The sequence below is a fragment of the Bactrocera oleae genome, chromosome 2, assembly GCF_042242935.1.
Source record: "Bactrocera oleae isolate idBacOlea1 chromosome 2, idBacOlea1, whole genome shotgun sequence".
Lineage (NCBI taxonomy): Eukaryota > Metazoa > Arthropoda > Insecta > Diptera > Tephritidae > Bactrocera > Bactrocera oleae.
Genome location: NC_091536.1, coordinates 57,514,897 through 57,540,143, shown reverse-complemented (window position 1 = coordinate 57,540,143; position 25,247 = coordinate 57,514,897). Strand labels below are relative to the sequence as shown.

At 35.5% G+C, this 25,247-nt stretch overlaps 3 protein-coding genes and 1 long non-coding RNA gene across 4 annotated transcripts; 1 reads left to right on the top strand and 3 right to left on the bottom strand.

Moving 5' to 3' along the window:
- Nucleotides 1-11,196: 11,196 nt before the first annotated feature.
- On the bottom strand, nt 11,197-19,103 carry Cont (Contactin). The gene is made up of 10 exons (XM_014243488.3): nt 18,949-19,103; nt 15,549-16,537; nt 14,611-15,488; nt 13,753-14,557; nt 13,529-13,695; nt 12,590-13,462; nt 12,348-12,516; nt 12,138-12,271; nt 11,893-12,076; nt 11,197-11,826 (listed from the first exon to the last, which is right to left on the bottom strand). Exons 2-10 carry the CDS (start codon nt 16,411-16,413, stop codon nt 11,720-11,722), a joined length of 4,182 nt encoding a protein of 1,393 aa, XP_014098963.2. The 5' UTR covers nt 16,414-16,537; nt 18,949-19,103; the 3' UTR covers nt 11,197-11,719.
- LOC118679988 (uncharacterized) lies at nt 18,331-18,741 on the top strand. The gene is made up of 2 exons (XR_004975515.2): nt 18,331-18,481; nt 18,585-18,741. It is a non-coding gene; the product is annotated as an uncharacterized lncRNA (long non-coding RNA).
- Nucleotides 19,104-19,548: 445 nt separating the features above from the next.
- Nucleotides 19,549-20,747, bottom strand: LOC106623865 (uncharacterized). Its single transcript, XM_014243490.3, has 2 exons — nt 20,193-20,747; nt 19,549-20,134 (listed from the first exon to the last, which is right to left on the bottom strand). The coding sequence occupies exons 1-2, from the start codon at nt 20,658-20,660 to the stop codon at nt 19,655-19,657; spliced, it is 948 nt and encodes a 315-aa protein (XP_014098965.2). The 5' UTR covers nt 20,661-20,747; the 3' UTR covers nt 19,549-19,654.
- Nucleotides 20,748-20,788: 41 nt separating this feature from the next.
- On the bottom strand, nt 20,789-22,011 carry LOC138859042 (uncharacterized). Its single transcript, XM_070113223.1, has 2 exons — nt 21,400-22,011; nt 20,789-21,340 (listed from the first exon to the last, which is right to left on the bottom strand). Exons 1-2 carry the CDS (start codon nt 21,879-21,881, stop codon nt 20,923-20,925), a joined length of 900 nt encoding a protein of 299 aa, XP_069969324.1. The 5' UTR covers nt 21,882-22,011; the 3' UTR covers nt 20,789-20,922.
- Between the last annotated feature and the right edge of the window lie 3,236 nt (nt 22,012-25,247).

The following is a 25,247-nucleotide window of genomic DNA, read 5'->3' as shown; positions in this document are numbered from 1 at the left end:
CTTTATCACTTTATCGGCTGCAGAATCTTAGTGGGTTGAGCTTTTGGTCGTCCTCTCTAAAACTGTTGATTCTAAAGATATTTCGGAATAGGAAGCCAACAGTTTAACAACCCAAGATAGATATTGCTTAATTCGGTCAGACGCGGTTACTTGTGCTAGATATTTTGACTACCGCTATCGACAAATTCTTAAGCTTTTTAAAGATAACGCCGGCATTTTTGGAGAGCTTTTGTCACAAATTTCTACTGGAGAGTGGAGTTTCAACAGAGAGGTTCCCCGCATGTACATGGCATGTATTGGCTTAATAATGCTCCCAGGATCAACCTTCAAGATCCTCAGACATTCCCTGATGTCATTAGTTTTATTGACAATTATATTTCTACCGATGGTTCGATCAGCCACTTAGAAAATTATTTGGGTTATCAAAGCATAACCACAGTCAGTCTTGTACTAGGGAAATAAGAGGACAACAGTTTTGTCGTTTTGGTATACCATATCCACCAATGCCTTCAACGCAAACAAGTCAAAATTCAGAAAGATACAAGGAAAACTTTTTCAAAATTCAAAATGTTTTAAATTCAAGTATGACTACAGAAGACATTTCTAATTTAAACGATTTTGAACACTTCCTGTCTGATAGTAAAATAAATATGTCTTTAGATGACTATTTGTTAGCCCTTAGGTCAAGTTTAACAAAACCCAAAATTTTTCTAAAAAGAAAATTACAGGATCGTTTTATAAACGCTTATAATCCTCTGATTTTGGAACTCCATAGAGCAAATATGGATATCCAATATATACTGAATGCATATGGTTGCTGTTCATATATAATTAATTATATTAACAAGTCTAACAGGGGAATTTCTAGGCTCTTAAATGAAGCTATATCAGAGGTAAATGCTGGAAATTATAATATTAAGTAAAAACTTAAACATATAGGCCACAAATTTATATCAGGCACAGAAATATCTGCACAAGAAGTAGTATATTGCTGCATTGGGCTTCATCTTTCGGAAGCAAGTAATGCAGAAATATTTATAAATACCTCTCGACCTGAGAAACGTGTTCGAATGGTAAAACCTAGAGCGGAACTTCAGAACCTTCCTTCAGGTTCGACTGAAATGTACGTAGCCGGTATTTTAGACCGTTATGTTCAAAGATCCGATCAGTTAGAAACTCTTTGTTTAGCTGATTTTGCATCTAGGTATAAATATTTTAAATCTAGTAGAAGAGCACAAGATAGTGATCATGAAGAAGAAGAGAGGGAAGACGATAATTTACCAGAAAGCGGAGTTGTCATGCCTCTTAAAGACGGTAGCGGTTTTGTGAAAAAACGTACCAAATCTTGTATTATTCGGTATAGAAGGTTTAACCCAGATTTGGCCAGAATTGAGTATTTCCGCGAAATGTTAATGCTTTATTATCCTTGGCGGAATTAACAGCAAGATCTCATTGAAAACGATAATGAGCAGACTTGCATAACACATCGTATTATAATTGAGGAAAATCAAAGAAAATATGATGTTTTTGAGCAAAGAGGACTTGAAAATGTCGTTATAATGAAATAGACTTGGACGAAGGTGCTCAAAATGAACTGCCTATAGTGGAAAATGAGTTCAGAGTGTTGGCACTTCCAGAAATAAACCCAAAATAAATTTGCTGGACTTGCATCGTGAAGATTCAATAGATAACGGCATTGAATCTGATTGCAATATTGGACTTGTTAAACTACCCCCTTTAATTCGAGTTTAGGAATTACTTTCTTTAGTTCAATGTCTAAATACTCAGCAAAGATCCTATTTGACACATTTGACGCACCAGCTAAAAACACCAGCCCATTTTATGAGTTCATTGGCGGCGGTGCAGGTGTAGAAAAGAGTCGTTTGATATCTGCAATATATCAACCATCGTTACAATTCTACACCTACATCTACATCCAATCCAAGTTCCTTAAAAGTTCTTCTTAGCGCACTTACGGGCAAAGCAGCACTCGGAATAGGTGGAATTCATTCAATATTCTCTTTACCTGTTAATTAGTTGAAGAGAGAGTTGAGACCACTTAGCAATGACACAGTTAATTCATTGTATTCCAGACTTATCGATTTAAAATTAATCATTATTGATGAAATATCGATGGTAGGTGCTCGTATGTTTAGCTCTGTTGATGCGAGATTAAAACAAATTTTCAAAACAGACAGCCCTTCGGTGGTATACCGATCATAGTGTTTGGTGATTTGAAACAACTCTCACCTGTTGGAGATAGGTGGATATTCTCTCCTAATCTCAATGATGCATACAGCACTTTAGTTGGTTCCCCTTTGTGGGAGTTATTTAAATACTTTGAATTAACAGAGATAATGAGACAACGGGAGGATCAGGCCTTTGCAATTGCATTAAACCATATGGCATATGGTACTAAGACAAATGAGGACATATCACTCATTGAAACTCGAGTAGTTAATTTCGAAGAAGTTCCCGATGATGCCATACATTTATTTTGGTCCAATGAAGAGACAAATAATTTCAATGCCCTTAAGCTCAGTCGAATCCCAACAGAAGCTTTCCTTTCAACTGCAAAAGACTCAGTTAAAGGAATTGGTATAAATGAAAATGATAATATTTTGGAAAGAGTTAAACTTTTCAAAACTTCTGAAACGCAGGGACTGCCCTATGAATTGACACTAAAAACCTCCGCCAAATATATGATTACAGTAAACATAAACACGTGTGATGGCTTGGTTAATGGGGCAGCTGGACAACTTATGCAAATTGATTTCCATTGTTCTTTTCCAACAATTCTGTGGATTGAATTTTTGGAACCTTCTGTTGGTTTGATAGCACGATCAAAAAAGCCTCATCCTCTAGAAAGTTCTTGGACACCAATTGAAAAAGTTCTAAAATCTTTTCAATATAAAAGAAATGAACAAATTTCTATCGAAAGAAATCAGTTTCCAGTTGTTCCGGCTGAGGGAATAACTATTCATAAAAGTCAGGGTGCCACATATAATAAAGTTGTAGTTCATACTCGACCCAGAATGCCTAGAGCTTCAATATATGTCGCTTGTAGTCGAGCTACTTCTGCCGAAGGTCTATTCATCATAGGAAATTTTATTCCTCCTAACAAATTTTCTGAATCGGACCCCGTATTTAGGGAACTGAGGGAATTGAACACAAATAAAGCTTTGACAACAAGTTGCAATTTTATGATTTCCCGAACATCAGGACATCAAATTTTATTCCATAATGTTCAGAGTCTTCACGCTCACATTAATGATATAAAAAGCGACTGTTTGATGTTATCTTCAGATATTTTATGTTTTGTAGAGACTTGGAGTTATCCTTGCGAAAGTCTTGATATACCAGGATTTACTCCAATTAACGAGCTGAGGATAGATAGCACGGAAACAAGCAACAGAAATAAACGGGGCATTATAATATATGCAAAGCTTGCTCTATAGAATCAAAGGCTGTAAAGAAAATTTATTCAGGCCGCAAAGTTTTAGAAGCTGTTTTGTTTAAATGTTTCAGTACTAATATTCTGGTTCTATATAGAAATTCAGCTTTCTCTGTCAGACAATTAATTGTAGAACTTCAGGAAGTCCTTACTTCTGAATCAGGCAATCAAAATGTGCTAATTGTTAGAGATTTTAACATTTGTTTAATGTCTACAGGGACTGCAATAAGAAATCTGCTCCAAGAAAAAAACTTTAGTTCCCTACTTGGTGCAGAATATTCAACTACACCTGCCGATACACAAATTGATTGGGCATTTTCAAACATGGATCCTTCCCGTGTAAATGCAATTACTTTTGAGACAGTACACAGCTATCACGACAGTATTTGTGTCTCTATTTCGAACTAAATTTTTCAGACTTAGCGCAATAGTTCTTCATTTTTTTTTTCCAAATATAATCGAATTGGAATGGTATTGGAGTTTTGACAGTAGTTTTTAAGACAATTTTAAGAAAAATATGTAAATAATCTAATTAAGAAAATTTAAATTATATATATAATTTGTTATTATATATGACATTATTGTATAAATATATGATAGAAATTAAATAGTACAAGGAAAAAAGAAATATAATTTGGATATATGTATAAGAATCTCTACAAAAATTTATGTTTAATATTGTAAATATTATATACAAATTAATATAATAATATTATATCATTTTTAAAGTTGTTAATATTTATTATTTTTAAGCTAAACATGTATAATAATATCGATATAATAAATAAAAAAGGTTATTCATTGTCCAAAAACGATTTCTTTTCATACTTCTCAATACAGTTGTAATGCATTCTCTATAAAATCAATTATAAGAGTATACAAAAAGCACAAGAACGATTTCTCATAATTTGAGTAAATTTAGTTTACAAATTGCTCTAATTATTTTCACTGTGAGTGAAAAGTAAATAACTAAGACCTACTTCTAAATATTAAAATATATAAAGAAGTCTCAAACGAAAATACCATTTAACTTTGCGAGAGTATAAAATGTTCGGTTACATCCGAACTTAGCCCTTCCTTACTTGTTTTAAAAGTTGGATTTTAGTTTTGAGCTTTTACATTATGAAAAATTAAAACTAAATATGTGAAAAATCGTGTATACAAATAGAACAATGGCAACATTGGTGAAATGAAAATAAGAGGGAAAAACTGATTTCTGCGTTGCAACTACGGGCATAACTTTTGACAGATTTGGTTTGATAGGCGCGGAAAGTACGGAAGAGAGCAATGTCGATGGCTGTTTGAGCTATTAAAGTGTTGTCGTGTTAAGAGCAATACATAATAATACATAATCAAGAAGTGGTAAATTCGAAGAACGAGCAATACGTGTTAAGTTGTTGGAAGTAGAAATAAAGATAAGTGTATAACATTAAATTTAAACTTTTATTTAACAATCCAGTGATCGAACTCTAGAGTGAATTACAAGGTAGACGATGTATAGAGAAATCCGTTTCAATTGGTGTCAGAACTGGTATTGTCAAATAAACTCCCAAAGAGAGAATTGTTTGAAAATGGCTAAATTTAATGATATAAAGATTTCACAACTAAAAAAGGAAGTGAAACAACGTGATTTGGCAACAAACGTTATAAAGTCTGACTTACAGTCACGTTTACGAGAGGCCATGAAAGCAGAAAACGTTAATGTTACGGATATGTGTTTTAATTGGAATTAGTGGAAGAAACAATGAGAAACAAGAAAAGAAAGACACTCAATGTTCAACCGAGGTTGTTTTTGGCTGCGTTGAAAGCGTTGTCATCTGGGGTGCGTATGTCAGCGCAGGTGTCCTCACAGTTGGAAGAGGAGGAAGAGTGTGAACCAGAGTACGAAGAGCAAGAAGCTTGCATACCACCACAAGTGTCATCGCAGTCAGAAGAGGAGGAAGCGTGTGTACCAGTACAAGAGTCCTCACAGTCAGAAGAGCAAGAAGCTTGTATACCAGCACAAATGTCCTCGAAGTTGGGAGAGCAGGAAGCGTGTATACTAGCACAGTAATCCTCAAAGATGGAATTTCGTAAAACGGATGGAATTAACTCCAAGAAGAGAACGACAGCTAAGGAAGTTAACGCCATCCTTGAAGACGAGATGGGAGCCACAAAAGCTTTGTTTTTGGCACCGCAAATATGTATAATCGGGATCGATCAGACTTGTAGCTCAAACAGTCATCGACATTCCCCCCTTCCGTACTTTCCGCCCCAATCAAACCAAATTTGTCATAAGTTATGAACGTAGTTACAACGCAGAAATTAGTTCTCTTCTGTTTTCATTTCACCAATGTTGCCATTGTTCCGTTTGTATACACGATTTTTCACACATTTAGTTTTTTAGTTTTAATTTTTCATAATGTAAAAGCTCCAAACTAAAATCCAACTTTTAAAACTAGTTTACCTATTTATAAATTAATGTTTCGACTGTAATTTTGAGTTATATTAAGAATATTTCAAACATATTCAAGTTTATTTTTTAATTACTATAAAATATCGAGATTAACAACCCTGCGTTGCAAGAGATTGCTCTCTTACTCTCAGCTCACTCATTTCAATTCGAAAAGATGTCATCTTCAAAAAATTGGAACGTTGAAGATAAAATAGCTTCACTGTTCGTTGTATTAAAAGGACAAGGATGAAATGATGCGAGACTCTTTGAATCGAGAGAGAGCTGTCAAAACCCACATTTTTTGTATTGGGTATTATAAAAAAAACTTTTGGGTATTTTGCATTTCGATATTATTTTTAGGTGCTCCGTCCCCGAGTAGGTCTATATAACGCATATACATCCCTAAATACGTGTATTTATATTATATAAGGTTGTCAAATATCTCCCTTCCTTTTTTGTCTTTTGAATTTCGCCGCTATATACAAAGCGCTACAGAGCTCGTATCTGGCAACACTATACATAATTTGAAAGGTCTTGACATAACCTACAAAACAACGCTATGCATGATTACTTTGGATATTGCGTTCAACAGTTATAGACGTGTAAACATGGAGTTCACTAACGCCGAAATTCGCGCTATTTTAAAGTTTTCCTTCTTTAAAGGCAAATCCGCTAGAGAAACGTTCCGTGAGATTAATGGTGTTTTGGGGGATGGTACTCTATCACTTCGAACCGCGGAGGAATGGTTTCGACGATTCAGAGCCGGTGAAAATGACATAATGGATAAGCCAGCCGGCGGAAGACCTGTGACGACAAATACCGATCAAATCATGGAATACGTCGAGTTAGACCGGCATATGGCATCTCGTGACATCGCCCAGGAGATGAGAGTTAGTCACCAAACCATTTTGAACCATCTGCAGAAGGCTGGATACAAAAAAAAGTTTGATGTTTGGGTGCCGCATAATTTGACGCAAAAAAACCTTCTGGACCGAATCAACGCCTGCGATATGCTGCTGAAACGGAACGAACTCGTCCCATTCTTGAAGCGGATGGTGACTGGCGACGAAGAATGGATCACATACGACAATATCAAGCGAAAACGGTCGTGGTCGAAGGCCGGTGAATCGTCCCAAACAGTGGCCAAGCCGGGATTGACGGCCAGGAAGGTTTTGCTGTGTGTTTGGTGGGATTGGAAGGGAATCATCCACTATGAGCTGCTCCCATATGGCCAGACGCTTAATTCTACCATCTACTGCGAACAACTGGACCGCTTGAAGCAGGCGATCGACCAGAAGCGTCCAGAATTGGAAGGGTGTAGTGTTCCACCAGGACAACGCCAGACCACACACTTCGTTGATGACTCGTCAGAAGCTACGGGAGCTCGGATGGGCGGTTTTATCGAATCCACCATATAGCCCGGACGTAGCGCCAAGTGATTACCACCTGTTCCTGTCCATGGCGAATGCCCTTGATGGTGTGAAGTTGAACTCAAAAGAGGCTTGTGAAAAGTGGCTGTCCGAATTCTTCGCAAATAAGGAAGGGGGCTTCTACGAGGAAGGTATTATGAAGTTGCCGTCTAGATGGAAACAGATCATCGAACAAAACGGCGCATATTTTAACTAAATCCGATCACTGTAACACTTTTTATAAAGCATTGAATGAAGAGCAAAAAAGCGGAAGGGAGATATTTGACAACCTTATACAATTTTTAAAAAATCATATAAATTAAAAAAACAGCATATAAACAAAAAAATTATAACAAATAACCAATACAAGTCATAATAAAAGATCATGGTTTTATGATGAACGTTTAAAATTAAATTAACAAATAAAATTTAGTTGCACGTTATTCAAAAGTATTTGTGTCGTTCCTTGAAATTTCGTTTCGCACTGCTTTTGTTGGCTATTTTTAGCGAGTTTATTTCTGGCATCCCGCCTTTTTTTACCTCAGCTATTCGAAATTCCCTGATTTTAATAATCAGGGAAAGAAAATAACAGAAAAATCAGCGAAAATGAGAGAGTCTCACATCATGTCATCCTTGAAAAAGATCTGCAGTGGAGATATTATAGATCATTCCAAACTGTGGGGCGAGTACTTATGAAACGTTGATGGGGGCATTAGAAAGACGGTATGATAGTGAGCACAGGAAGCAGATCTTCCAAATCGAGTTGCAAAATCGTCGCCAGAAAGCCCATGAGTCTTCGCAGGAGTTTTCTACAGGGATTGAGAGGTTAGCTCACTTAGCTTATGCACATAAATCCAAGGAATACATCGAGGACACGAAAGTTCAGACCTTCGTCAATGGAATACGAGATAACACTACACGCTTCGCTGAGTTAGCTTGTCCGGAATTGACATTTGTGGAAACCATTTTGTATGCTCTGACACAGGAAAGTGTATTTATTCTTAGGAATCGAACATTTAAAGTTTATAAAGTATAGAATAACACACTTGGGTGAACCAATCACTTGAAAAAAATTTCATTAACAAAAACGACATATCGAGCGAAATTAACGCATGGACCGAGGAACTAAAGGCAAACCATCAAAACAAGTGCTTCTCAAATACTGATCTAAATTTGATAACGACGATTCCAAACGAGGAAGAAGCAAAGTTGTGAAAGATTTTATTAACACAGGTAATGCAAGACCAATCCCCGAAGTGTTTCCTTAGAAAATCGTGAAGTTTTAAGCCAGAACATACGTGAAATGAGTGAAAGCGGCGTAATCGAACCATAAGCGAGTCCATAGAGTTCACCTGTAGTACTCGTGAAGAAGAAAGATGGCAACATGAAATTCTGTGTGGACTATAGAAGGTTAAATGATGTAACAAAGAAAGACCGTTATCCACTACCTAGAATCGCTGACACACTGGATTCATTATCAGGCACAAAATGGTTCTCAACACTTAATTTGAAAAGTGGTTATTGGCAAATGAAGGTAAACGAAGAATACAAAGAAAATACGGCTTTCACCGTTGGAGATGGTCTATGGCAATTTACGGTAATACCCTTTGTATTGTGTAATGCGCCTACTACCTTAGAGAGACTTATGGACCAGGTATAAAAATGATTGCACTGGAAGACCTGTTTGGTATACTTCGACTATATCAACGTGTTGGGTAAAAGCTTCGATGAACACCTGAAGAACTTGGAAGAGGTTTTTCAACGGATAGCTAGCGCTGCTCTAAAGCTGAGCCCGAGGAAGTGTTCCCTTTTCAAAAAGGAAGTAAGCTACTTAAGACACAAAGTGACAACGAAGGGCATTTGCACAGCTAAAGAATATATAGAGGAAGTAAAAGACTGGCCCACTCCTAAAAATTTACATGAATTGCGAAGTTCCTTGGACTTTGTACTTATTATCAACGATTCGTTCCAAATTTTGCCAGCGTAGCTGGTAGCCTCTATGAACGCACGAAAAAGAACAGAGTTTTTGAATGGAATAAAGAACAGGAAGTGGCTTTCCAAACTCTGAAGAAACGATTATGTATTGCGTCAATGTTAACTTACCCGGTCCAAGGATCAGCGTTTATTTAGGATACGGATGACAGTGGGAGTAATGAGTAGTAAAGCGTTAAGTTGTTAGATTAGAAATAAGGATAAGTGTGTAGCCATTAAATTGGAACTTTTATTTAACAATCCAGAGATCAAACTCAAGAGTAAGTTATAGGTAGACAATTTATCCTGAAATCCGATACAATATCTTATTACATCAGGTCTGATTAATCATAGCTAAGTTATAAGTACATAGACGAGGTTTGTTCAAAAAGTATCGCGAACTTTGAATTTTCGCGAATTCGTGTATTCGATTGTTTTGTTGCGTTATGCTGACAAGGTCGACAAGTTTGAATGTTTAATTAATTTTTACAGTTATTTTGCTTGGGCTCGTTTTTGTTCGTATTCGATTTTTGTTTATTCTTAAAAATGGATCAAAGAATTAGTGTAAAGTTTTGTGTGAAACACTAAATTAAGTGCGCGGACGCATTCCGAATGTAGACCTATGCTACGATGGTGAAGCTACCTTGGACAAAAGCACAGTTTAGCGGTGGTACAAAATGTTGTTAAATAAATGAAGTGAAGAAAATAGTATTGGCCATTAGTCGAATCACCAATAGAGAAATTGCTGAGTAACTAGATATATCGATTGGTTCGTGCCATTCGATTTTAAACAATGATTTGGGTATAAGTCGCCGCAAAGTTTGTGCCAAAATGTGCTCAATTTCGACCAAAAACAGCGTCGCGTTGATATTGCTCAGGAGATGTTGGACTCAACCCACGGCGACCCAGATCAGCTCCAGAGGGCCATAACTGGTGACGAATGGGTTTATGGTTAGCTCAATCATCCCAATGAATGCTGCCGCATGAGCCAAGACCGAAAAAAGCGCGTCAAGTTCGGTCGAATGTGAAGATTTCGCTTACAATTTTTTTCGATTGCAGAGGCATCGTGCACCATGAGTTCTTGTCAAAGGGTCGTAGGGTCAATAAAAAATATTATCTGTACGTTACGCGCAATTTGTGCGAAGAAATCACAGTTTGTTTAGGGTAAATTTAAGAAACTATTGTTCAGTCACAATTTGGTACTCAATAAAGGAAAACACAATTTCTTTAAAATTAACTTATATATATGTGAACTAGTCCGTCAGTTTTTGAGATATCGATCTGAAATTTTGGAATAGAAGCTACTCATTTGTCGGAACCGATATCGGACCACTATAGCATATAGCTGCCATACAAAATCATGACCTTGTATGGAAAACTTTTTTATTTGTCGAGATATCTTCACGAAATTTGGCATGAATTATTATCCAAGACAATGCTACAATCGTCAAAAAATATTTTTAGATTGGACTTTTATGGCATATAGGTGTCATACAAATTGAGAGATCAAACTCAAGTCCTTGGATGTAAAAGTTTCTGATTTGACGCGGCATCTTCAAGAAGTTTGTCATGGATTTTTGCCAAAAGCATCGCTACAATCTCCGAACATCGGACCACTATAGCATATAGCTGCCATTCAAACTGACTGATTACAATCAAAATAAAGATATTTTTAGAAATATAATATAATATATTCAACTATTAACAATCCGTATTAAAGAACAACCAGAACGTAGGTAAACATTTTATACCAAAAAATCAAGACTATAATTTCGACGGAAAAAAATTTCGAAAGAAATACATATGTATATATTTCCCCACATACAATATTTTGTGTCAATTATGAATAACCTGAATATTCATTTTTACACATTAAGCTCAGTGGAGAAAGTCGCGAAACTAACAAATAGAAAAAGATATCAAGAATATACATACAAAAACTTATTTAATAAATTTATTTTTAACTTTTGTATACATAAATATAATTTTGAATGGGAATACATTTTCTGATACTTTGTAATTAAGTGAAAGTAGAAAAGATTTCGCCCACATTAATATTTTTCTGGCTTAACTATCATTATAAGGCCACTTATTTTAATAAAATATGTATGCGTGTATGGATCAATCATATTATGTATTACTATAGTTACAATTCGAGCTGATAGACAGTTAACTAAATGCTTATACTTAAAATTTTGAGATTGATTTGTACACATATATATGCAATCATATGATTGAAAGACGGAATCGTTGCGTTGTTAAAAAATAACTGTAAACTTAATATAAAATGCATTCGTTTGTGATGACATTCGATGGAATGCTTTAGTTAAATGTTTTTAAATACATATTTATATGTATGTATATCGAAATATAATACTACACCACTAAAAGACGAGTGCAGAATGGACGGAATTCAATTGAATGCATTCGAAATGTACTTAGTAGTGTCAATCAGTTATTCTTTAGGTACATTGAAATAAGGTACAACAAACTCACTACTAACACCGTGTTAAGGCCACTGCGGTAGTGGCGACTTGCGTGATTGCGCGTAGTTTTACCTATAAAGAAATATTATTTAGATTTAAATAAATTCATAGAAATCATGTTCACCATTGCAGGCCTACCCATTTGGAAGCGCAATGTGGGACTGGACATACGGCCATCGCCGCCATTACTGAATGCCAGTACACGCATATTATAGCTTTTGCCTGGCGTAAGATTTGTTATGTATGCCTCCAACTTTTCACCAACAGGAATGATTGTGTTATTAGCTGTAATCATATTTTGATCGCTCTCCCATACGCGCACCTACAATTCCAAAATATCATTTTGAATAAAATATAATTTTTCGTAAAATCATTACAGCTACCTTATATCCCTCGATTGGCTCTTCATCCTGTGCTGGTGATACATAACGCCATACCACGCGCACAGTCGAAGGATTTATGCCATACACGTGCACTGACGATGGCGGCTTTTGAGGCGCCTTGCGGTACGTTCGCTCTATAATTAGAAATTTATTATGTAACCACCAGTTTTGAGCAAATATATATTCATGTATAAGTATAATTGATATTACCTTCGAAACGTTCACTTTCTGGGCCCTCGCCGGCAGCATTGTAAGCCATCACTTTTACAAAGTAATATGTATCTGGTTGCAGGCCAACAATTAAAGCCCAATTTCTTGTAGTGCGTGACAAATAGTAGACAGAATCCTCTTCATTGTGTGTAGTCTTCCAGTATTTCAACTAAATACAAAAAAAGAAGAAATTTATAATATTTTGGAAAATGAACATGAAAAATGTGAAACCGCCCACTTACTCTGTGTCCTATCAATTTACCGCGCACATTCTCCCTTGTCATTTCGATCGGTTGCCAAGTAACATTGAAAGCCGTGGAATTGAAAGGTATCGCAAATGGTTTTTGTGGCGCTACTTGTGGCATATCTTCTGCCGAGTATATAACTACCGGTTCGCTCTCGGGACCCTTACCGATATTGTTAATAGCCTGCACTTTTACCTCATATTCGGTGTAATAGTTATTGAGTGGTATATTAACAACCGCTACACCATCGTTTTGCAAAGATTTTAGCTCTTCGGAGGCCCATTCTAACGTGCCTCTTAGCTTCCAGAACACTTTGTAATGTATGCCATGACTATGTTGTTCTTGTGGTAAGAGTGGATCCCATGTAATTGTTAAATCTCCAATCTTACCACCGCCACCACCAACGTTACGTGGTGCTATATATGGTTTGTCTTCGTATGTGCTATAGATTGGCGATGGAGCCGATGGTATACCTATACCCAAGTCGTTAACAGCAGCTACGCTAAATTCGTACGAACACCATGGTATAAGATTGGCCACTTCTGCCTGCTGTCGGCCGGTGTATCGGTCAACCTCGCGACCACGGACACTTGTGGACACATTGACCCACGTTCGATTCCAATTGGTCCGGCCAAGTATATTATAGTAGCGTATGGGTCGTCCATTGTTGGCGCCATCTACCCACTCAATTATCGCTTTCGTTTTACCAATTTCAATAACTTGTACACCACCAGGCGCACCAGGAGCACCCTCGATTACCACAGAGGTCCTAGATGCTATCTCATTTACCGAAGATTTCACCACACACTCATAGTCACCACCGTCGAGCAATGTTACGTTATGTACGGTGAGTCGATTACGATCAATTATCTATGAAATTCAACAGAATTAGATGAAATATATATTTTGTTGACAATAATATTAAAAGCGTCTTACAATACGTTCAGTGCCGTCGTGGTTGTTTCGCAATATTTCGCCATTACGTTTCCACATAAAGGCGACGTCCAGCAACTCATCATAACTAGCATCACATTGAAGAAAAATTAAATCGTGCTCTTGTGTGGTAATGCGCAGTGGCGGTGTCTGTGTAAAACGCAGCTCCTCTGGAATAGAAAACGCATTTCATATCTTACACAATCTGTAAAGCACAAATTACTTACGCAATACAATTACTCGTGAGCGTGACTCATCCGTCCCCGCTTTATTAGTGGCAACGCATGTGTATAGACCTTCATCGTCGCGTGAAGTCGGCGCTATTATCAATGTGCCACTGGGTAAAATGCGCCTATGTCCGCCCGCACCGATAAGTTGACCATCCTTCTTCCATTGGAATTTAGGGCGTGGCGCTGCTTCAGGATCACACACGATGGTCGTGTTGCCATTTTGCACAGCATAAATCTCTGGTTCAAGGGGCCTTTTCTTGAATGACGGTTTCATTGATAGCACTCGTAATTGCGCAGAAGAGAATGACGTTTTCAATTGGTTTGTCGCGCCGCACTGATACATGCCGTCATCCTTATCCGCCTCCAAGTATTTAACAGTAAGCACATTGTCCTGTATTATATAGCGATCTTTATCTATGCGCTCTGGATCTAAGCGTTCCGCATTTTTATACCAAGTATAATTAACATCAGGTATTGCAAAGGCCTCGCAAATAAATGTCACGTCGCCATTATTATCCATTATTTTATCTTGTAAAGGAATTGTGAATTGTGGCTTCATTTGAATATTGATGAAAATCGATTTATGTATAGTTTTGCGCGGATTGGAAATTGTGCAGGTATATTCTCCATTATTGTTAGTTGTTGCGTTTTCAATGATTAGCACGCGATTATTGCTTACGGTATACGCATTACGCTGAAGTGGTTGGCCGACTCTAGTCCAATTATACGACGGTATAGGATACCCAAAACCGACACATTCGAGGCGTATCTCATCGCCCGCAATGGGAGCTTCGGGGAACACCTTTAAAAAACATATTTCAATTTAAATATTATATACATATTACAACTGATCACCTTTGGAAATGTGTTTGCAAAAATTAGCGTTTGATAGTTGCTGTTGGGCGTCACTCGCAATGGGAAAAATGGACCATTACGTCCGGTATCGGAAACTGATGTCTGTACGCTACATGAATAATTGGCGCGATCAACTATCTCGATGGATGAGAAATATAGAGCACCATCATTAGATACAAAAACACGCTGATCTTCTTGAACGAAATTCGGAAAATAATCGCGCGCCCAGTAGTATTTCACATCTGGATAATGTTGGGGCGGGTCACAAAATATGGACTTGCCCCAGTTCATATCAGCAGTTTCAGCCGATCGTTTCAGATTAAACTCCATAATAAATCCGAAATTCAAATGTGCACTCTCTGAACGAATGCGTCCAAATTTGTTTTCCGCAACACAATGGTAAGCACCTTGATCGAGTGCCTGTTTTGGATCATAAATTATGAGGTTACCTCCGGAAATTGTATAACGGTCATTAGTCAACGGATCTATAGTCAAATATTCAAGTGAATCATTTACATAGACTTCGCGATACCAGCGGTATGTGGGTGTGGGAAATCCGCCTGCCAAACAACTTAACGTAACATCGTTTATAAGTCGGTTCTTGCTCGTATCGAATGTCGTGTCATTGGGCTGCTTTACAAAGTAAGGACCGCGTGGAATTTTTTCGAAATCCCTAAAGTCTAAGCCATAATGAAATGGACGCTTGTCATCTAATTTCAGCTTGATATTTTCAGGATTATATAGTACTTTTGACTCGCAGATGAACAAGTTCAATTCTATGTCATAGGCAGGCATGAATAACCAGCGGTCGCGCTTCTTTGAAAACCCATAAACTACACGATCTCTGGTAAAAGGGTTATCGCCATTCTGGTTTGGTCCTATAAAAAAAGAAAACATAAATTTTGATGCCATCACTGAATAATTGTATTACATCGTACCAAAAAATCCACGCAAATTGTTTTGATTCCGGGTGTTGATAGAGCCTGGCATAGTATTGTAGAACTGATTCGGATTATTCCGATTATAGTCGGTCTGGTACATGTTCTGGACTAAGAATCGATTGTCGTGTAAATTTTCATTTTCAAACGACTGATCTTCATCAAACGCAAATGAATCTTCCAACACTAGGAATGGCGAATTATCATCGTTTGCCCAACTATTGGGTCCAGTCTGTCTTGCGGATATCCAAAATCGGTTCTGCCGTTGATTCTGTATTATCAATTGTTTCAGTATAAAAGAATGTTTTTCAATACTATCTACATTTAACAGCTCGGCATTGTAAGCTTTACAAATTTTCTTAGCTTCTAGCCAGTTACGTTTTGGCGAACGTATAAATCTATAGCAAGTTTGGCGAAAAGATATCCAATGCTCTGGGCAGTAATTCTGCACTTCATTGTCTATATAGTCAAACCCGGTAGATGTACTTCCACGGTTAAACGGATCATAGTTACTTATACCACTACCGCCAGTGCCATATATGCCACCAGTATTACCACTACCTAAAGCATTCGATGACTGGTCATAAAAGTTATTTTGGTTTGGCGGACCAACCAGTAGGCCGCCACCACCCTGTTGGGGATTTTGTTGATCTTGTTGAGATGATATGAGTGGATTGTCGTATTGTGAACCGAGTGATCCTTGCTGAGTATTCGTATAGAGAGGATTATAGCGAGGTTGATATTCTTTGTTGTATGTAGGTTGATATGTTTGTGGTTCGTTAACTTGAGCATCAGGTTTTGCATCAGCGTCGCCATATCTGACAAATGCCAGGAAAGCAACATAAAAAACAGCAAGACACGCCATTTCCGCTGATAAATATCAAGGAAGTACGCGCAATTCAAATTAGTTGAAACTCCCAGTTCTTGGTATTTTAAAGGCACATTTTGGACGGCTTTTCGGAATATAAATTCAAATGATTCACTCGGTGCTGTAAAGATTTTAAATGGTTAATATGAAATCATAAAATATATGTATGGATATGTACGCACATATGTACATATATATATCGAAATAGAAAAATATTTTGGAGAATTTTAATTATATTCTTTAAACAATCTAAATGGGGCGAATTAGCTGGTGGAATATACTCAATGGAGTGTGAAATATACATATATAGAAGCGAGAAACTAAACATTAAACGGGGAGAAATGTATGAGTAAATTCATATTCAGGCATATGTGCTGATGCATCTACATTGTTCAAGCGTAAACTTTTTATACCCTGAACAGATTATACTAAGTTTGCCACGTAGTTTGTAACACCCCCAAGGAAATGTCGGAGACCCTATTAAATATACATACATATGTACTACATATGCTTATGTAAATAATCGGAAGGACAAGCGGACTCGAATAAGCAATGTTCGTCTGTCTGTATATACCATAGATAAATGATCCATGGTATATACGCGAACTAGTCCTTAAGTTTTAGAGATATCGATCTGAAATTTCCTTTTTTCCCCATTATGCTAATTTGTCGGCATATAGGAGCTGCCATACAAAATAACCAATCGAAATCAAGTTTTGGATATAATCTTTTGTATTTGTGAAGGGCATCGGTAAATGTATAGTTTAGGTCCCCCAACTAAGGAGGCCTCAAATATGAAATTTTTTTTTAAATCGTCTTATTTTTACGCGTAGATTACAAATCCGTGAGCGGAAAATGAATTTTTTCAATAATTTATGTATATTTTTCAAAATTTATTTAACACACTTTGCACATATCACATATTCAAGTCACTTAGTTGTTGTTGTTGTAGCGGTAAAATTCTGTAGAAATCAGATCACTTAGCTGTAATTACCAGTTCAGTGTGTTAAACATTTTCTTATGAAAAAAATATACTAAAGAAATGTAACAGTCACAATTTCCTTTGTGCCGCGATCTGATGGTATGGACGAATATCGGAAATATTTGAACTCTTTTCCGCACTGGCGGCCTTCGGCCCCGCTTCAAAAATATAACCCTGGTCGGTCCAAAACCGGGGTGTTCATAATTCAATCGCGTCAAACTCCTTTTCGCTGCTCTCAACCTCGATGATAATTTTCATCAGAGATAACGTATTGAAAGTTCAAAAATCAATTGTTTAATATATCACAAAATCACAAAAATAGTATAAAAAGTTTCTGCATATGTTTAACGGAAACATGTATAATAATGTTTAATCTTTATAAATGATGGGTATTTTAATTTGAATTCCGAAAAATTATTACTTTGTCCGATCTGGCTACAATGGAAAATGTTATAAAAAACGCTAATTTTGAGGCGCTATCACACTGGAAAGAGTTGGGCATCCCATTATCCCTGATTTTCATCACGATGCAGAGTATGTGTTATTATTAATATCACAATAAAAGTGCACTAACATTGATATTTTAATATAAATTTTCAGAAACGTTTATGAAGAAGAGGAGTAAATATACCAAAAAACGTGAATATGTGATTTTTTTCAAAGGAAAAAATAAAACAATTAATTTAAATGTATCACAATTTTTTATTTTTAAAAAAAATTTTTTTTTTGAAAAAATTAAAAAAAATAGAAATATTGAAAAAATTCACTTTCCGCTCACGGATTTGTAATCTACGCCTAAAAATAAGACGATTTAAAAAAAATTTCAATTTTGAGGCCTCCTTAGTTGGGGGATCTAAACTATACATTTACCATATAATTTTCCGAACATACCCAATAAGGTGAATAACTGTTAATAACAAATGTAAAGAAAATAGCGAATACCTTTTATGCATTGATACTAAATGATATATTCTCGTAAACATTTATATTCAAGTCGGTAAATCTCTTGTGTCCGTTGTTGTTGTAGCGGCAGAATTCTGTGTGTCCGTCATATACGTTAGTGTAGCCATTTGTATGAGTTAGGTGTGGCATTGGCTTCAAAACTTAGTATCTCGTATTTAATTAACAAAAATGTAAAAAAGTTTAATTTTATTTAAACGATATGTTTTTTTTTTATACCCCTTAGAATTTCATCAAGAAGTATGCTTTAATTTGAAAGATAATGTTAACTGCGCTGCCTTCGTCGACAGAATGCCAGCAGCGCAATGCTCAATACACAAATTCACTTAATTCTTAGCCCTGTCCTGTTATCACATTAAATAACGCCTAGATTCACCTTTTAACTCTCTCATATTTAAAAAACATATCGAGTATTATTTTAAATCTTTTAAAAATCAATTTGCACAGTTAGGTATAAACTGAGTCACACGATCGACTAGATTATTAAGTCGAGCTTACGCCAACCCTAAACCACACCTTAAAATATAGTTGTCAATGTCTTTTTATAAAAGTCGGTATCGAAGATATATTACAAACAAAATTAGCATTACCTTTCAAAAACAATGTTTTCTGCAGAGGTTTTCAATATAAATGTTTTTCTTATTGGAAATAAAACTGAAAATTAATTGAAAACAAAAATTTCACCCAGCAGCGAATAAATCGGACACAACAGAACGAGCACAAAAAGTGAAATAATCTATTAAAAAACGAAAGCGAGGAAATAAACGAAAGATAATCAATGGATTTTGGTACTGAGACATTTATACAAATAGTCATTCACAATAGAGGTTTAAACTTGAACCCAAGAATGATAAGAATCTTTTGCATATATACGCAAAGTTTTATAAACTTCATTAAATAATTGAAATGCTCGAATAAATAACAATAATAATTTATAAATGTCTTTCAATATACGCTACGAATTGATAAGAAAGGAGTACCGTAACTCACGGATTTCACCAAATTTTAGTGTCCTTAACATAAGTAATTTGTAATTACAATTTCAGTTACTTTTAGTATTATTCAGTCCTTATAACTGCATTTTGAAGACATTCCAAAACTATTTCCGTATTCAGAGGCATATGAGAATTCCCTTAACACATTTTATTATTAATAATATAAATCAATTAAAATATTTTATAATATTTTTTTTGCTAATTAGAACCGTTTACCATTTTATTTAATCAAAACCAACTTCATTTATATAATTTTTAATAATGTGTATGCATGCGAATTCATTTTTCAATTTAATCGATTTCAAACAATTTTCCAATGATCCATTTGATTTATCATACCATGGCATTGGCAATATTGCAGTTGTATGGGGTCGAAACGTCTATTTTCGAATGACTTCAAATTTTGTAAAACTTTTGGTGTGCTGACACGATAAGCATCACAGGACTCGAGATTTCTTATCGTTTTATTCTCTAACCAACCATAATTCTGATTTGTATATCGGGGCACACAAAATTCGTTCCTAGGAAAGTAGTTCTCGATTTTTTCTAATTCATTCTGATAGTACCTAACATCCGGAGTATCGATGTTTTCCAAATGCTCATATTTAGAATAGAATTTCTCAGTCAAGGGTAAATTTTTATAATTCGGCTTGAAAGTGTGATAATCATCACTACTCACAATCCCCTGACATCGAAAATATGGTTTACATTTAGGATTTTTTTGCAATCCCGAGGACAGAATCAATTTATTTGGAGGATAATTTACAGCGAATCTGTCTACCTAAGACTCAAAGGGAGCAATACAATATGCTACTGTGTATTCAACTTATTGAACTAACCTTGGATAGAGGATCTAATTCTGAACACGAACAAGAGTCCTCCTTTTTTGGGCATTTTTTAAAACCCCCTAACATAGAACAACACACGCTCATTGGATCACAACGTTCTGGTTCATTAAACCACCTGGGCAGAGGGCTAGAAATGCATTTAATAGCTTCGGACAATTTATCTTCGCGTGAAATTTCTTTTTTTGAACAAAGCGGACATGCTGATTGTTTTTTTCCCTTTTCATCTAGCTTAATGCAAATTCCACACGGTTTTGGCTTTCCATTTTGGTCATCATTTTGATATTTGTATTGAATATTTATATTGTGGTTACAAAATGTGTGCAATGTTGGTGGCTGATTAGTCCTTTCGCATGGTGGAATAGGCGGTTTATCATCGACAATATCACGACATTCCTCGGCTATCTTTTTGGCAAACAAGTTAAACTGTGTATCAGTAGCATCTGAATCGTGGCACTTCATATTTTAAAAATTTTTCCTTTTACTAAATTTTTAGACTTCCGGTTTGAACATACTTTTCAAAAACTAAAACTTTTTTATGACTAAATTTTCAATACGTACCTTGTTATTAAATTATGCTTCGTGAACCATTTAAACATTATAAGCACATTCTTTATATAAAATAATTGGGCTACATTATGATGGTAAATTTAAACATTACGATATAAAAAATTATCCAAGTCGATAGTTAATAAATTTAATTATATCTGCCTTAAGATAATAATTACTTTGTCCAAAAACTCAAGCCTTTTATTGGTTTCTCTTTAAATCCTCGCACCAAAATATCTGCTTCCCACCACGTTGGCAAGAACTGATCGTGTTTATTGCAACCATAATCGCTATTTCCATTTTCACTATCGCTTATATTGAGAGACATCACCCCTTCAAACACTTCGATTTCCTTACAACAATTTAATTTCACGTTATCATTCAGAATTGCGAACGGTGTGTGCTTCAAGTGAAAGTGGATATCCTTACAACTTGGAGGCAACTGATAAATGTCTTTCGGTAGTAAGTGTGTTTTTGAACATGTGTCTTTTAAAATTCCTGGTTCACATAATAATTCCATTTCAAGATACAAATTGGTTGGACAAAGATTATGTGAGAAAATGTCATACAAGTCTTCGCTAGTCAAAAGTGAACTGTTAAAATATTTTTTTATATTTTATATTTGGTTATCAAATGAATGAATTTTACTCACATTAAAGTTTGATTCAGACGAGCACGTGGAATGCGGTGTTGGCTATGGAAATGCAGCCGCGATATTGCATCGATTGGTATGTGAATTGTGTATGCTTCCTTTGCAGTAAACGTTGTTGGTCCAAATATAAATTTCAAGCTACGAACGTTATTCTTGTCAAATGATTTTCTGATCAGCTTTCGCATTGCACTAATTGCTTCTTTTGTTCTAAGCGCCTGTTCCCGTTGCCGCTCTATTTGATAGGAGTGAAGGCTGCTTATGGATTGTCCAGATTTCGTGCAAGTTTCAATGCCACCATTAGCATTATCTGTTACCTCATCTGTCCACAATTCGACATAATATTTGTAAGTGTTATAAACGAATGGGATTTGGTTTCGTTGAAATAGTAGGAACTCCAGAATCGAGTTTACTACGTCAGCTGCTGAACCTGCAGTTAAAACGTCTACTTCAATATTTAAATTGAGTTGTTTTGTTGGCGGCATTTTCGTATTTAAAATCGAAAGATGTTAATCATAAGTTTCAAAGAGAACAAAAAAATGTATACAAATTCATATAGTGCTGCCAGTTCTCCAAGCGAAAGTGCATAAAATAAAATAAAAATTCAATACGATTAATATTGTGACAAACACGGATGATAGAACAAAATCGAATCGACGATAAACTGCCAGAAGCAACTAGTTAGCGAATTCGTAGTTGCCAGAATATTCTGGAAGCAATATTTTTTTAAGGAGTTACCACAGAATGTGAAATATAGAGAATTGAGCGTGTGAATTGTCAAGATCTAACAAATTACGATGAGCGTGTTTCACCACAGCTAGCTCGGAAGGAGAAATTTTTAAAAGTGGCACGTTAACAGAGCGAGCATTCAATGAAAATTATGCTCAGAAGTTTGCATTGATATTCCAGCCGAAAGTTAGCCTTTTGGCTTATATTTTTATATGTTTATATGCAATCATATTCATTTATATGAATTTCATTATGCGAATTTTTATGAATGCCTGCAAAATTGATAAGACTCTTTAGATTATGTAATTTTCAAAATAATATTTATAGTCAGCTTGATCATTTAATAATATCAGAGAATGTTAATAAATAGAGAAGGAGCAAATGTTAGCTGTTCTAAAATGTTAATTACGATGAGGGAACATAGAAAACGCACAAGTTCGAAAATAATATTTAACTATCCTGTCAATTTACGCAACGAACTACACCACTCTCTAAGCAAAATGTATATACATACATACATATGCACAGATGTTCTTTGATATGCGCATAAACAAAAATTGAAATAATAAAAACGAAAGTAATTGACTTCCGACAAGAAAATATAAATAATGAGGGAAATAATATTAAAATAGAATTCAAATATCATTTAACAAACAAGGGTTATAAAAACAAAAAAAGACTATATAAAAATATGATAGGATTTGAACTTAGGCAAAATATTTCATGTTGCAATAAACAAGTCTGCTATACGAGCAGCACCACATACAATATTCAAGCTACTTTGTCTAATCTGTGAACTGCAACAGCTATTGTTGTTTACTTACTTCAATGTTCATATGTCTATATATAAATATTCTTGAAATTGCCTTCCTTCATTCGCATGTCCAAATATATAATATTTGCATATATGTACACATATATGTACATATGTACATATGTATGTCCCTCAATATATCTTTCGCAAAAAATCAAACATTTGCGCAAGTGACAAAAAAACGTAGACGCCATCATCGGCCAATAATATTGTGACGAACACGGATGATAGAACAAAATCGAATCAACGATAAACTGCCAGAAGCAACTAGTTAGCGAATTCGTAGTTGCCAGAATGTTCTAGAAGCAATGTTTTGTTACAGATTTACTAGGAGAATTGGCAACATGACTTATTAGCGAGTTAAAATAATATTTTAATTTTATTCATATAATGCACTATATATGGCATTAAATTAAAAAATTTATATAAAATTGCCATTCATATGAAATCTTTAACTACTTCTATATATTCTAAGCACAGTCCATATAGTACTTTACATGTTTATTTATTATCATTATTTCATAGTTTGTCGATTTAGCCCATTTTATCCAAATACGACGCTATGAAAATGCAGCCCAATTGGTAATCGCAATATTTCAAAAGAGCGTAAATCAATTTTCAACAGCAAAGCCCTGCAAAAAGGACAAACGAGACAACATAGCCGATCGACATTGTCGTAAAATTGTCGATTGAAACAAATCTTGTCAATTCCGCCACGATGCGCAAAATTCGGCGTCAATATGTATGCGAGCTCATATGTATATATGTATGTTTGCCGACAAAATCGTCATTTGGTTACTTTCAACAACACAATGTCTGCGCGAACTCGCCGTTATTTCGTTGGCTTGCCACTATACACAGAGGCGTTCTAACTGAGGACTCTTAGTAAATTATGATGTTGCTTAATTTGTATTGAAAAATACTGATGCATTTATATATTTATATATATATTTTCGTAATATAATATATATTATATATATATATAAATACACATAAATTTATACCTATAATCGTTTTAAAACTAAATTCGATATATAAAATATATATCTGAAATAATTATGGGGCAGTGCGCCCCAATCCCTCCTTGCCTGCGATCGTTCAACTCGCAAAAAGCAAAAAGCGTAGACAAAAGTAATTGCTTGTGCGGGGCAAGAAGAAGCAAGCATCTGCGTACGTGTTTTTAAGAATGTATGTGTGATTATCACATTTGTCATTTGTGTAAATACGCATAATAAGGAAATATTCAATAAACCTAATCATATGAACATATTTTCCAGATATATTTTAATTATATCAGGAAGTAAAATATGCTATTAAAGAAATTGAATTATGATATGCTTAGATTCCAATTAATAAAATAAAATTTCAGTTTCATGAGTTTTAGGATTCGAACGTATAGATTCGTATTCGGATTGAGCTTAACCCCTTCCCGCTTACGACCTCAGCCACCACAAAAGTGGAAACGCGGAAATCATAAATCTAAATAGGTATGCGCAACGATTTTTCATTTAGGATATTCGTTGTGTCTATTTATAGCATTTCGCACATTGCGTGGTGTATTTTTCTTTTTCGAAGTTATATTTTTCGATGTTCCCTCATGTGGAATTACAAATTAGTACTCAAAAAGATTTCAGTTAACATTTGCTCCTTCTCTATTCATTAACATTCTCTGTTTATAGTAAATCACACAACAACAACATTTTCATTCATGAACGCAGGCGTACTTTCGACAAGCAACCTCGCTTCATTCATAAAAACAGACACCCTCTCATCTCCCCGAGCATGCGTTTGCCAACAAGCGTCTTTTCGCGACGATGGCAAAAGCTAAAAATCATAAATTGAACAAATTTTTGATGTTCCTTTTGGAAGGGAAGAGTTGCAACCCCGCAAATCCACAAAACACAAAAAAAATTGACAAAACTGGCAACAAAGCTTTTGTCGATTTAAAATATTTTTAAATTTTAAAACATTTTCCAATTTTAAAATATTTTTCCATGACAAAAATCTTCGTCAATATGTATGCATGCTCATACATGAACATACATATTTACGATAGTTTTTAGGCAAAGCTGTTAGAGCGGCAAGGGAAGGCTGCCGTTCGTTATTTTTTTTCGGCATAGCTCGGATTTTCTACCAACAACACAATGTTGTGACGCTTTGTCGTCGCGTCAGTCCTTCGACACAGTGACTCTTTGACAAGAAAACAAAAAACGTGAGCTTCGGCCATTGGTTGTTTGTGGCAACGGAGACTTCTCATGAAACAATGAGTGTACATACTTACATACATATGTTGCATGTAGACAAATTA

What these genes read in the sequence shown, in the direction of transcription:
- LOC106623865 (XM_014243490.3), bottom strand. Translation starts at nt 20,660, where the DNA reads ATGAAGTGCCACGATTCAGATGCTACTGATACACAGTTTAACTTGTTT. An exon ending in AATTAGATCCTCTATCCAAG is followed by an intron (nt 20,135 to 20,192) that starts GTTAGTTCAATA and finishes TTTGAGTCTTAG; the next exon opens with GTAGACAGATTCGCTGTAAA.
- LOC138859042 (XM_070113223.1), bottom strand. Translation starts at nt 21,881, where the DNA reads ATGCCGCCAACAAAACAACTCAATTTAAATATTGAAGTAGACGTTTTA. An exon ending in CGTCTGAATCAAACTTTAAT is followed by an intron (nt 21,341 to 21,399) that starts GTGAGTAAAATT and finishes ATATTTTAACAG; the next exon opens with TTCACTTTTGACTAGCGAAG.
- Cont (XM_014243488.3), bottom strand. Translation starts at nt 16,413, where the DNA reads ATGGCGTGTCTTGCTGTTTTTTATGTTGCTTTCCTGGCATTTGTCAGA. An exon ending in TTGCAAACACATTTCCAAAG is followed by an intron (nt 14,558 to 14,610) that starts GTGATCAGTTGT and finishes TGTTTTTTAAAG; the next exon opens with GTGTTCCCCGAAGCTCCCAT. An exon ending in GTAAATTGATAGGACACAGA is followed by an intron (nt 12,517 to 12,589) that starts GTAAGTGGGCGG and finishes TTTTGTATTTAG; the next exon opens with TTGAAATACTGGAAGACTAC.